This window comes from Sinocyclocheilus grahami, unplaced genomic scaffold (assembly GCF_001515645.1).
Source record: "Sinocyclocheilus grahami isolate Dianchi unplaced genomic scaffold, SAMN03320097.WGS_v1.1 scaffold653.1, whole genome shotgun sequence".
NCBI classification, from domain to species: domain Eukaryota; kingdom Metazoa; phylum Chordata; class Actinopteri; order Cypriniformes; family Cyprinidae; genus Sinocyclocheilus; species Sinocyclocheilus grahami.
In genome coordinates, this window is record NW_015505832.1 from 408623 (window position 1) to 422884 (window position 14262).

A 14262-nucleotide genomic window follows, 5' to 3' on the forward strand; every position below is an offset into this window, starting at 1 on the left:
GGCGTTTTTATGGCCCTTTGTTTGAAAGCATGGTAATTTGCATATGAAACTTGGATAAAAATTACTAAAGACTCTTAGAACACTAATATGTTGCGTCATCCGAATCATCCGAATACGAATTCATAGATACTAAACATGGTAGCGTTATATATATGTAAGCTGACAGGAGTGTGTTTCGATTATAAGCCTGCATAACAGTATACAATTTCAAAGACAAAATACACGATGGCAATAATATACCCAATGACCTGAAGGATCATGTGTGTTCATTCAAAGAAAGGTTTCCTATTAATTAATTAGCAAAGAAAAGTCCTTCCCTTGTGGATTTTCCTTATGGGCAAGGAAGCAATTTTCTTCACCTAAATTCCAGGAGGTCGTAAAAGTATCGGGTGTCAGGGTTGCCATGGAACCAGGGGCCTGTTCGGCTTCCTGGGGTGTTACAGAGTATTTGTTAAATCTAGCTAACAAAATATATATTGTGTGTTTGAGTGGTCCAGACGCTACATCTAATAATGAATTAACATGAACAAAAATGATTACATAAAAATATACTGTATATATTTGAGCTATTTTAAATGTCTTTTGTTTTTTTTAAATGGAACTACTTTTCTAGCTGGATGAACCTCTGGTTTTGTGTTTCCAGTGTAATTACTTTGAGTGGAACGTGACCCTTGTAAACATTCCCAATCTATCCTGTGTAAATGTTTTTTCTGTGGTTATCGACATTGTGCCAGAAATGTTGTCGATAGAGCTTAACTTGTATTGAACCCGGCACATTCCTTTAAGTAAACACACCCTACAACTCATACAATATACTGTATTTATTAATGCTGTAAATGTTCATTTCTTGGCCATTCAGAGTTCAATGCCTGGAAACTCTTGTTTAAATGGAGCCATGATAAACGAGTGCCCAGAAACTGTCACTACAAAGTTACACAGTCTCCTTCACCACAGGGTCAAACCCTTCAATTACTACTCGATAACAGTGCAAGTAAACCTGCAATTCTGAGAGTGTGGAAAGGCTGAGCGGTGTGACGAGGTTACAGGAGTGCAACTGGCCAGATTAAGATGTGGCTGGGTCAGCGCAAGGGTTGCGTTCACCTGCTTACACTTTTTTGGCCTTAACTATGCAGTGAGATCTATTATTCAGCCAATAATCCAAGCCCTAATGGAGAAAGCGAGCAAGGGAAGGCAAGAAACTAAGATTATCAGAATAAGCATTCAAAGTCATGTTAGAACAGCAGAGGAATTACAGCCCATGGATCTGACACTGTTGCCTTCAAAAGCACTTGATATTTTCATCTTACCAAATATCATTGGCAAGAATTTCCGTAGAGGGCTCAAAGCAATTGCTTTTTTTTTCTCTTAAATTTTACATTCCTTTGGTGAAATGATTCCTTTAATCCACAGAAAGAGCGGGAGGTTAATTTGCAATGCTTTTGTGTATTGTAATCAACACCCTTCGTTTGCATAAACCCCTGCAGGGTGTAAAGATCCCCAGGAGATTGTGAGGAAATGCTTAGACAGACAGTGCTTTGTAGATCAAGAGAAACATCATTCCAGTCAGTAATGTGAGCATGTGTAATTTAAACAGTTACATTTAGAGGGACAGGGACCACTGTCAGCTTTCCTTGCTAATGACTTCCTAGCCTCTGAATCTCCAGTGCCTTCAGTCTTAGTTTGTTAACCTGACCATCAATTAGTAAGATAACCAAATTTCTGGGAGAGTGAGGCTAGTGGAAATTGTGTATAGCACAAGGTATATCTACCTTTATATTTGTTAATTTGTTTATTTATTTTGTCATGGCTTATGCAAGTTCTTTATGCAAGTCACAATACTATGTAAGTACACAGGTATTAGGGACACTTAATATAAAGTGGGACCAAATAACCTGTCACGAATCCGGCCCGTGGCCTTCCGGGCCGATTACCAGTAGAGGTCACTCTACCATTACATTGACTCTTACACTACACAGACTGTTACATGTCACTCCGGACTACAGTTCCCATCATCCATTGCACTTACACAGCTGAATTCACTGATCACACGGCCTTCACTAATTACACGCTCACCTGAGAGCCATTACTCACTCTATTTAACACCCACTCAGTTCCTGTTCAGATGGCCGAGTATTGTCTAGCGTTTTTCACTCCCCTAGTGTTAGCTGCCTTACCGAGCCTAGTGTCTTGTTTTTCCTTGTTTTCATCATCTTGCCTTGTCTGTTTCCCCGTGTTCTGATCACTGCCTGTGTACCTGGATTATCCCTCTTGCCTTGCCATCGATATACCTGTTTGCCATTGTCTGACCTATGCCTGTTTTTGACCACGTCTCTTGCGAATAAAGCCTTGCAGATGGATCTGCACGCTTCCTGTGTTCCCTCCGTTACATAACCAAATACATCATTTATTTAGTTCATTATTTATTTGTTTATTTAATTTTTTCTACTTTTTTAAAATTGACTTGAAATATAGTATCACCACTAAACTTCAACAGACTGTAGAGCAAGCATTGACACAATTCAGCTATGAAACAAAGCACAACACTTTATCCAAAACAATAATCGATGCTTGACATCAACTGAAGGTTTTAAATTTCTATAGCTCATTGAAATTGTATATGCAATACAAGTTACAACGTATTATAAGAAAGGCAGCTCTAATGGGAGCACTGACTCTAAATAACAATCAGTTCCTTACATAACACATTCCAAATAACAGTACTCACATAACTCCATCTCTCCACCTCCATCTCCAACTCCATCTCTCATAGAGAATCACATAACACTTGAGTCAATGCACACATCTATGAGCGGATGCTGCAGACGCTGTGGCAGTGTGACAATTGACAATTTCTTGAAATAGAAATAAGAAAGCAGAGAAGACAGGCTGTGGGAAGGTATTTCTAGACTGTTGATGAGAGTGGCAGAACAGCCGGTGTGCACATTGTTTTATCAACTGCTTCTGTTATCATACTCCACTATGACAGACTGAGGTACCACTGTACCCTGATCCCTGATCGTGAGGGCCTACTGAGGACTTTATCAGCGAGTAGGAGCACTGTACTTCCAGCCTGAGTCCCCCTGCCTGCATTAATGTATTGCCCACTGACTTCAGCCTCGACTGCACAGCAATGCAGGACTTTTTTTTATAAGGAAGAACAGAGAGTGGTGCCTCTCTGGGGCTCTCGCTTTCTGTGTCTTTGTAACATTGACAACATTTGTGTCAGTATGAATCAGTGCAATCCGACTGCTGTTCTGTATCTTAAATTCTGCAATGCAAAAAAAATTAAAAAAATTAAAAATAAATAAAAATGATAATGTGAAATATTATTATGTAAAATAACGTCTTTCTATTTATCTAATATACATTAAAATCTAATTTATTCCTGTGATGCAAAGCTGAATTTTCAGCATTATTACTCCAGGGGTGTGACAGTATCGCAGTTTCCAAAAAAAAATTTTGGCAGCACAACTGTTGCCAACATTGATCATTCTAATAATAAATCAGCATATTAGAATTATTTCTTAAGGATCATGTGACATTTTATACTGGAGTAATAGCTGATGGAAATTCAGCTTTGCATCACAGAAATAAATGGTCTTTTAAAGGATATTAAAATAGAAACCATTATTTTATCTTGTACTAACATTTTTGCAAGATTGCTGTTTTTTTCTGTGTTTTTATCAAATAAATGCAGCCTTGATGAGCATAAGAGACCTCTTTAAAAACATTACAAGTCTTACTGATCCCAAATATCCAAATATATCAGCAGTGTATATATATATATATATATATATACTCTGCCATAACTGACTGGAAAGTTGTTGACTTTCTACAACTTTCTCCCATCTCCCGACTGCATCTCTGAAGCTCAGCCACAGTGATCTTTGGGTTCTTCTTTACCTCTCTCACCAAGGCTCTTCTCCCCCGATAGCTCAGTTTGGCCGGACGGCCAGCTCTAGGAAGGGTTCTGGTTGTCCCAAACGTCTTCCATTTAAGGATTATAGAGGCCACTGTGCTCTTAGGAACCTTAAGTGCAGCAGAATTTTTTTTGTAACCTTGGCCAGATCTGTGCCTTGCCACAATTCTGTTTCTGAGCTCTTCAGGCAGTTCCTTTGACCTCATGATTCTCATTTCTCTGACATGCACTGTGAGCTGTAAGGTCTTATATAGACAGGTGTGTGGCTTTCCTAATCAAGTCCAATCAGTATAATCAAACACAGCTGGACTCAAATGAAGGTGTAGAACCATCTCAAGGATGATCAGAAGAAATGGACAGCACCTGAGTTAAATATATGAGTGTCACAGCAAAGGGTCTGAATACTTAGGACCATGTGATATTTCAGTTTTTCTTTTTTAATAAATCTGCAAAAATGTCAACAATTCTGTGTTTTTCTGTCAATATGGGGTGCTGTGTGTACATTAATGAGGAAAAAAAATTACTTAAATGATTTTAGCAAATGGCTGCAATATAACAAAGAGTGAAAAATTTAAGGGGGTCTGAATACTTTCCGTACCCACTGTATATATTATTTACATTTTTTGTTTAACTATTTCTTTACAAAAGATTCCTTATTATTCCCTTGTGTAAACATTACCCTCAGGGGTCTTCGACAGGGGGTCCGTGGTAGTACTGCGGGGGGTCTGACAATTATTGTGTGAGAAAAAAAATGCAGTAACCAAAAATACGAAATTAAGTTAACTTCAGCTGAAGCTAATGTTCAGTTAAATGGTTCTTTGTCTTTCCCAAAAAATCTTCTCGACCCTAAACTTTCGGAAGGTAAAGTGTAACAAATGTTGAGGGATTCTGAAACAGCCATTCAAAACATTTCACTGGAACTGCTTCTGAATACAAAACAAAGGTTCAATGCCGGTTTTGTAACAAGGCTCAGTAGAAAAGTTGCAAATCACTGCATTCTGTTATGCTCAAATTGTACACAGCACAAAAGAAAAAAAAAGTACACAAACCGTGTTAAAGATGCTTATGTAGGTGCCTGAGAATTGCACAGGATGTCATGTAAAAATGTCGAAGCATGCATACTACAGTACATGCTGCGCACAAGCAATCCCCTTTAGGTTTTAAGAAATGGCTGCCATATACTGTACAGTAGTAGCCTGACAGTTCAGAGCACTGAGGGAACCAAAACTCTCCAGACTGCAGACATCATCAGAGCGATTGTTTAAAGTTGAAACAATTTCTGCTCGAGAATTTCATAAATGTGGTAAATGTACAGAGTGAAACTGATTTAGAAGTGTTAAAACTGAGCTCTACTTTGAAAAAGTGATTTTACTTTGAGAGCAGCAAGATTTATGAACCTCTCTCTGTGTGCCTGTCTCTTGAAGAATTTCTTAGATGTAGATTAAGAGTAGCTGTCAGCTAAACAGTTCCAAAGAAGTCAAAGTGGCTGCGGTAACAAGACACTGTCACAACAGCAGTCAGATGCCTATACTTTCACAAGGTCACAAAAACAAGCCATATGCCAATAGCGATAATTACACATATACACACACGGTAAATGAGAAAACTACAAAAGATTAGTGTATTTTCAGAATAACAAATTATTTTGTCATCTTTTTATAGTATTAGCAATTTCATCAAAGCACATACACTGCAGGAATTCGAACTGTTTCTGATTGCGATTCACAAAATGGATCCCCATTGAGAGAAACTGAAAGAGAAAGAGAGAGCTTGCTTAAGCATATGTTCAGAGAAGTGTTGTTCACTAGAGGAGCATCCTGGAGTAAGCTATCCATCAACAGAGAGCTGGAAGGGAGGACTTGACAGATACATTTATTAGGAATGGGATGACAGATGACACCTAGCTTAAACTGGTGTAAAGGGATATGTGTGGGGGGACTGCTAATTGCATAAGAACAGATATTTAAGAGTATTAGTTCAGCGTGGTACGTTCACACACCTCCAGTATTATTCATCCAGTTTCTAAACAGCTAAAAGGCTGTACGTCAGATATTTTTCTCTTTGTGTTCTGCTTATGCTGTTATTCTTATTTTGTTTTCACTCTCTATCTCTCTCTCTCTCTCGGTGGCAGAGCATTATGGTAGTTCAAGCACTCAGTGGCATCTGAGAGGCATGCCTCTGGGGGAGAGGTCTGACAAATGCTGGGTTTAGTTCCGTGACTGCTGAATTACTCTGCTAGGAGGTCCACTAGCTCAGAGAGCACCCTGTGACTGTGGATAACCAAACAGTGACGTGATACGATTTCATTCTTTCTTTCTGCTCATGCAGAATAATAGCAAAGAAAAAAGTGAAGTAGCCAACAGTGATGTGATACGATATCTTTCTTTTTTTCTGGTCATGTAGATAGATAGCAAAGAAAAAATAAAGTAGTCAAACAGTGATGTGAGCACTTAATGTCTGTAGTCACTGAGAATGTTTGTGTTATTATTTGCAGATGGATATTCTTTTGAAGTAAGAATATGTATACTAGTCATGAATAAAAATACTGTAATTTGTGGATTGTGAATATAGATATTTCTATCTATAATAAATTGGTCACATTGATATGTGTTTAACCAAGTATAAAAAAAAAAATAAAAAAAAACTTTATTTTAAAAATAACTACATTTAAATTAATATGCAACCACATTCTAAATCCCACCTCAAAACTAGTCTGCACAGAATAATAATAGTAAAACAATAAAATAACCAAACATATCCCATGGACTTGGCAAGAAGTCTCCACTATAGACTACCCAACATGCCCCAGCAGTCTAAGCAGGTGGAAACAAAAAAAATCTAGCATGTGAGCCTTATCCTGCAGTTTGTTACGCTTCACCTATGCAGGAGCACCAGAGCCCCCACCACTTACAGCACTCATTGCCGGTGGCTGATATTAAAGGGGTCCTATTATGCTTTTTCACTTTTTTAATTTTAGTCAGTGTGTAGTGTGTATGTTTGGGCATAAAAAAGATCTAGAGCGTTACAAATCTAAAAGTCCACTCCAAAGGGAGATATTTCGTTTAAAAAAAAATCCCTTTTCAAGAACTACAACGAACGGCTCGTTTGGACTACAGCGTTGGTTTCCGAGCTTTGTGATATCACAAAGCGGCTCATTAGAATATCATTAAAAATAATTTCTGCCTACAGAAATTCTAATGGTTGGGGGCTGGGGAGGGGCGAGGTTGTGGTTAGAACGCTTGGTTGAGTGAGTGCATCAGACGCGACGATGAAGAAGAAGTGCTGCTGCAGAGTTATTGTAGCGTAAAATTTTGGGCATTTCTAGAACAATACTTACAAGTAGAACACGACGTAGCTGGGCACCGCGGACAGATGCTGAATGGTGCCGCCGGTGTGCCTACACTCATAGAAAATAATATATTCGAATTTTAAAGACGTGGCGCGAAGCGACGCTGCGCTTCTCGTCCAGTGTGCGACCGCCTGAAACGCTGTTTTTTTCACCTCCATGCCCAAACATCTTTGTTTGGGCTTCCGAAAGCGGATGATGTCAGGAAACAGTGGTTGCAATTTATTTTTTAACTCTGTTCCTGAGCATTATAACCCCAATTTGCTATTGTGTGCTGCGCATTTTACTGAGGACAGCTTCCACAACACGAGGGAGTACAGTGCCGGATTCGCTAAAAGCTTTTGTTGAAGGACGGAGCAAGGGGCGTGGCAGTACTGAAACACTGTCTAAGCTGTTTGCCAATCACAACGCACTGGGACAGCTAACCAATCACAACACATTTTGTTTTTCGGAAGGCGGACCTTCATCAAAGCCGGAACTAATCGAGCCGTTTGTGCCAGGCTGGGGAGAAAGGTATTTTAATCATGTAAATTATGTGAAAAATAATGCGTTTTTCGAACCACCAAGCATGAGAGCATGTTCTAGTACACCCCCAAAACAAAATCAAGACTTTGTAAAAGAGCATAATAGGACCCCTTTAAATATGTATCCAAACTCTGTTGACTTCATTCAGACTATAATTTGCCATAGTTTCAGTATTTGATATGATTTCAAACAGGTAGGTTTTTTTTTTGGCCTCTGAACTATTCATTTCTCAGAGCAGCAGTATATCACTGCTAACTACATCACTATATATTTGTCTATCTATCGGACACAGCTTAAGAGAATTCCTACGTAAGTGGTTTGACTCATGGGAAATTATTAAGTAATGCAAGTATAACATTTGTGAAGACTGTCTTTCAACATCAGCACAGAATAATTAATATTCACAATCTCTACCTTCTCTGTAGTGACATCACAAGCCATCCCTTTTTAGTGTCCTTCCCCACTCTAAAACTCATTCCCCTGCAGAAAGTGCACATTTGGAGGTTCCGGGTCCTTAGGGAATGAGCCAAAAGTTCACCCATGTACCCTTGAGTAAGGCTCCTAACACTAGGTTGCTCCTGGGAGCCTGTCTCTTCAATAAGATTGCTGTAAGTCACTTTGGATAAAAGCTTCTGTTAAATGGGTACCATCGCAGAACCATGGTACCACCATAGTAGGAAAATGGATGCTTTTATCCAAAGTGCTTGAAGTACACTCATTACGGAGACTGTTCCCTTGGAGCAACCTAAGTGTCTCGCTAAAGGGCACAGTGGTGATAGTTCATGGATCGCCTGTTGCGCTGCTCAAACTAGTAACTTTTTGATTACAAGCCCAGAACCACTACGTCATCCCATTAATAAAAAAGAAAAAAGGGAAATGTTAGTGAGTGTGGGAATCGGTAGGAGATTCAAGTGCTTAGGAGGCTAAAGGCAATGGAAGACTCTTTTGAGGTTAATCTCTACTGTATATATGAACTAGTTTAATCTGTTCTGTGGCACTATTGATGGATCTGATAGTGATGCTAATGCATTAGTCAGAGATCTTACTGCAGGGCTGAAGTTGCATAGATGCATCTTGCATATGCATGTATATATATGCATGCCTGTGTAGCATAAAGACCTGCTTATGCATTTATACAAAGCAGCATGGTGGACGGTACTCTCTCTCTCTCTCTTGGTTTGTCTTTCTCTAAACACTCAAATTAGAACAAAGAAAGAGTTAACCACAATTTCCATATCTGTCTACCTATGAACTGTGAAGCATTTGTATATATGTATTTATTTTTTTAATAAAAATACAATTACTATGTGAAATTATTTCATACACAAGTAATTTAATTATTTGATAATTAGTTATTTACACAGACAATCACACACCAGTAGTCAAACCATAATAATTACTTAAGCAACTCTGAAAGAAAATATATGCATATACAGGTATTTGTTTGTTTTTCCAATGTTGAATAAAACATTTTTTTTGCCAGTAATCTTGGGGCAGGCTAGTTTTGAGTGTCTTTCTTTTTTGCTTGCTTTCTTCGTCTGTCTATAACTTTACAATAATGTTAGATTAGTTAACTTTAGTTGATGCATTATCTAATTAACTAAAATTAACTAACAACTAGCATTTGTTACAGTATCTATCTATCTATCTATCTATCTATCTATCTATCTATCTATCTATCTATCTATCTATCTATCTATCTATCTATCTGTCTGTCTGTCTGTCTGTCTGTCTGTCTGTCTGTCTGTCCAAAAAAAAAGAAACCATTCATAAATCCATGCCGAACCTAAACAGTGCAAATGTAATACAACACAGATTAAGCAGCAAGGGCGATACGAAAATCATCCGGCGAGGTCCTCTGCAATGTCTGCAATCGTGAACAGGGCTCACTGTTATTGCTTGATTTGCACTGGTCGGGGTGTTATATTCTCTTGCCAGGTAGACAGTAATAACTCAAAGCCGGCTGCCACAGACACTCGGATGTTTCCCCGGTGAGACTGATTTGATGAGATGGCGATGCCTCCATTCATTTGACTGAGGGGTCTGAAAAGCCCTGAGCGGATCAGAGGTTTGCATCTTATACCTTCAGTGGCTGAGCCTTGAGAAGGAAATGCAATTACTCGTGTACACACACACACAAACCATGCCATTACTAGCACATATGTCTACCCAGATCTATAAATGCAAATGTACGCAAATATCACATGTTCCACAGCGTGCCGTACAGGTTGTATTGCGTTCTAGATGGGTGAGTTGTGCATCAGTTAACTCCTGTGCTAGTGAAGGAAATGCACCATTTTCCCGCAATCAACTAATACAACCCAATAACAATTTGTAATTAATTTTAGAGCTGATTTGGGCTGTTTTGCTTTAATAAAGTCTGTGACAGATGTTCTGTAAGGTCAGTAAACAACAGAACAATCACAGCAAGTGAGTGCTGCTCACAGATCACTCTGAAATTAAAATACATAATGAGAACATCCAACATATGTGCAAGGATTTCACATCAAAAACATCAACAGCTTGGTCCGCAACTTGCTTAGAATCCTCCTTGATCCCTTGGCAAGTTTTTTTTTTTTTTTCGGGAACTTAAACCCCATTAAAGTGATTACAATGTAATTTGTTTTGTGATGAGATTCTAGCGACATGTTGTAAAGGTGAGAGGTGGTTTATCAGATGCAAGAGCATATGGAGCTCACCAGCAGAGGAAACAGGAAGTGATCAGCCAGAATTACCGGGAGATGACACCGGAGTGGAGTAAGCCGGGGTAAATAAGGGCTATCAAACACTTTTCATTTCCTTTAAACCACTTTACTGTACCATAAAATCTCCATGCATCCGTGAGGGAAACATCTTGCCCCCCCCAGACCATGAAAGATAATGAAATAAATGTCTTAAGAGGATTAAAAATGCGTGGCCTGGCAAATCTGTAAACAGCCGGTTCCCTCAGCTGACATGTAACTACAATACATGTGTCAGGAAAAGTTTACAGCTTTCTAAATATTGGTCCAGCGAAGCGGGTGACAGAAGAAGCGGGACGTGTGGCCTTGTGGTTCAGCTAGGGGGGGAAGGAGCGCAGATGAGCAAAAACGAGGGAGGTGATGTACGACTGCTGAGTCTGAAAATGCGCCCGTCAAATTTACAGTCTTGGTGAAGGGGGTGGGAGTGGGAAGATTTTAAAAGATGTTTTCCAATTATAAAAGACTGTACAAACCGGGGGGAGGGTAAATGGTGAATGTTCATGTGCTATCTCCAGCTGTGTGTGTGTGTGTACTGCTTCTTAACCTCTGCGCCGACTGATTTATACACCCACTAACACACTCCTGAAGTCCAAGAGTGTAATTAAAGCAGGCTGCTCAAAACGAACATCCATTCCACGTTAGTTGCTCTCTCTGTGGATTTACTGTGATGTGGGGTAAAGAGGGTCTTCTCTCAGTGGGGGCAGGCCAAGAAGGTCTATAATACCTGGAGAAGGCAATCTGTTAGCTTTAATATTCATCTTAACTGTCCCAGGACCACCCGGAAGTGTGAGATTTAAAATCTGCTACACTTGCTCATGGCCCCACAGAACTTTTTGAGCCAATCACTTCAGAATGCCATCTGACTAAGTGCATTATCAGACCCTTAGACTGTATGCTTTGTTCGGAAACAGTGCCTTAAATTGTTGCAATCTGGCATCGGTTCACTTTTGGGTTAGATTGCTTTCTCACCACAACTGGACTGCTGCAGAGTTTATTTTTAATTGGGCAGAGACCAGCTTGTTCCAAAGACTATAGATATACAAAGACGGTTCACTTCTATTACTTATGAATGAGAGAAACTGCAACGTGCAATACGGTAGAATATGCCCGCCTTCTAAGTGAAAGAGCCAATCGCTGATTGGAAAAGTCTTTGTGTCACTGCAGCGGCCCTTAGAAGCTCCAGTTCCCATATAAACCTGAGACTCGCGCATTGGCTAGTCTAGCCTGAAAAATAAGCCTTTTTAAGGATATTTGAGCATAAGGAACTACATTTATGGGGCAGACAATTTCAGATTTTGTTGCTGATTTGATATATGCAATTCAATTGTGAGTTTGGCAAGCAGTTTTTGAGATTTCAGGATTCTCCCATTCATTTAGATAGGACTTGGTCTTGGATGCCCGAAATAGCTGCCCGGAGACATTGCACATATGGACACTGAGTGAACAGACTTTCCTTGAAAGGGTTTGTTCAGACAATCTTGGACTGATTGTATTGGTGCAGATATAAACAAGACTTTTGCGTTAATATAAGCCTAAACAAACCAAATTGAGGAAGACTATGTGCCAGGTTCTGAAACAAACTTACCAAACAAGCCAGGTGTGAACATACCCCAATGATGCTGTTGGTCTTAAACCTTTCACAAGTGACTATCCTGAGTTATGGCATGAGCAACAGGGAAACAGGCAGACAGGGAAGAGTCCATTTCAAACTTGTAATAGCAGTACAAAAAATAACCAGGCACTGTTAAAACATCTACTATAATAAAATAGTGCAAAAAAAAATGTTATTTTGCCAGAACACAAAACACGTTTTGAATGGTCGAACACAACAATCTTCTAGAGCATGTGAAGAAATCTTGAGGGTGACTATGGTGATTGTATGCTCTCTGACAGCTGACATCTTGATGCTTAGAGTGTAGGGACAATTTTCCCTACCTGAATGTGTTGTATGGTGAGTTTATGAAAGGAATAGTTCACCCAAAATGAAAATTCTGTCACCATTTACTCACCCTCGTGCTATTTCAAACCTAGAATATGACTTTCTTTCTTACAAGGAACACACAAGATTGTTTTTTTTTTGGTAAACAATATCCTACCTGCTCTTTTCCTTATAATAAAAGTAGTAAATGGGTGTGGGTGCTATCAAACTCCAGAATGACAAAAAGCACCATAAAGTATCAAAAGTATGTCAAGTCTTCTAAAGTCATTCAACAACAATGTGTCAAATTTATGATGCTTTATATTGAAAATCTTGCCCTAACTGGGCTGACAGGAGTGCCTATGTTTCTCTTAACCAGTGAAATATTTATCTAGCCTTGTTCTTTAAACTGAAGAGCAGACAGAATACTTCATTTCCTTGATGCAAATGTCAGGTAATAGTATCGCATAATAGTGTAATGTAATGTTGATTCGCTATTACGTTTACAGCAAAAACTCTCCTGATGGGAATGCCAGTCTGATAGGAGTGGGCTTCTGTCTAATGCCTTGCAGTTTTATGTCTAGGCTCTGTTTTTAGTTTATATCAGTGCTGACTGATCTGACACTTTGTTCCATTGTCATGGTGATGGAGAGAGAAAATGCATCAAAAGAGCTTTTAAGCTGTGCTGATTGCTGAAGTCAAGAGTGTGGACCTCGGCTTCTTGAGTTAGAGACATACTGGTGTTTGATGCTCTTATGCACGACAGTCAGATGTTCCGAAATGTGAGGAGGTGTTATTTAAGCCTAAACTGTTCTCAAAAGACTTGTCTTCTTGAACATTGAGTAAAAATACAACAAAGAGTTCAGTGGTGTGCATTACAGTTCCCTTTTTAGCATTTGTCTGTTTTTATTTGGAGGTTTGAATCATCTCCAGACTCAAAGGAAACATATTTATGTTTCCTTGTGCAAATGTTAATACCTGATGCTTTCAGAAAAGATGATTCAGTAAACCAGTGGTTCTTAAAGTGTGATGCTATTGTAAAGGGACTCAAATGGCAGAGCGGAAGAGCTTCAGTGAAAAATTACTTAAATGTCAGTCTCTTCCTTACACAAAGCTATCATAATATAGTGCACATGTCATATATACAACTTTTATGATACTTTTATGTGCTTTTTGGAGCTTGACAGTTACAATCACCATCCCCTCATCCCTTATTTATGTCCTTTTGTGTTTCCATGTAACACAATGTTTCATAAAAAAAACAGATTTTGAATGACAAGAGATAATATATTACTTTCTTTCAATGTAGTGGTCATAGTCTTTTTATTTTCTTATTTTCTAGAAAGACAGCAGACAGAGGACTGACTCACCTGTCTGCGAAGATCACGGGTCTTCTTGGTCATCTTGTCAATAGCTGAATTTAATGGGTCTCCTTTTTCCTTTCTTCCGGTCTGCAATAAGAAAGAAAGGTGGAGAAATGTAATATTGCCATTTCATGCCCTGCAAGCTCACAGCAGAAAAAAACATGAAAGAGTAACAAACAAATCAAGAGAGAAAGGTTTAGTTAAAAATGCTGTTGTCTGCCTTGGGTGGGGTTTGGTATAGATTTTTAAGAACCTCTTGACACTTGAAGCCTTTAAGTGCCGCTAAATGTAGACACAGCAGGGATGGAATAACGCAAGTGCCGCATAGAGCAACAATAGGGTGTGGATATAACCAACGATAAAAAAAGACAGAGCATTATAGAGCACAGTAGCAGATTTTGGAGACAGACTGACATGAAGGAATCTTCTGTGCTACATTTCTCCTCCAC

General features: G+C 39.1%; 1 protein-coding gene across 1 annotated transcript in view; it reads right to left on the reverse strand.

The window, feature by feature from the left end:
- Nucleotides 1-14262, reverse strand: part of LOC107558616 (catenin alpha-2) — a 128391-nt gene that overhangs the window by 96283 nt on the left and 17846 nt on the right. Inside the window, exon 2 of the mRNA XM_016242278.1 lies at nt 13820-13900. Within this exon, the coding sequence (XP_016097764.1) occupies nt 13820-13900 (81 nt within the window). The remainder of the gene's footprint in view (nt 1-13819; nt 13901-14262) is intronic.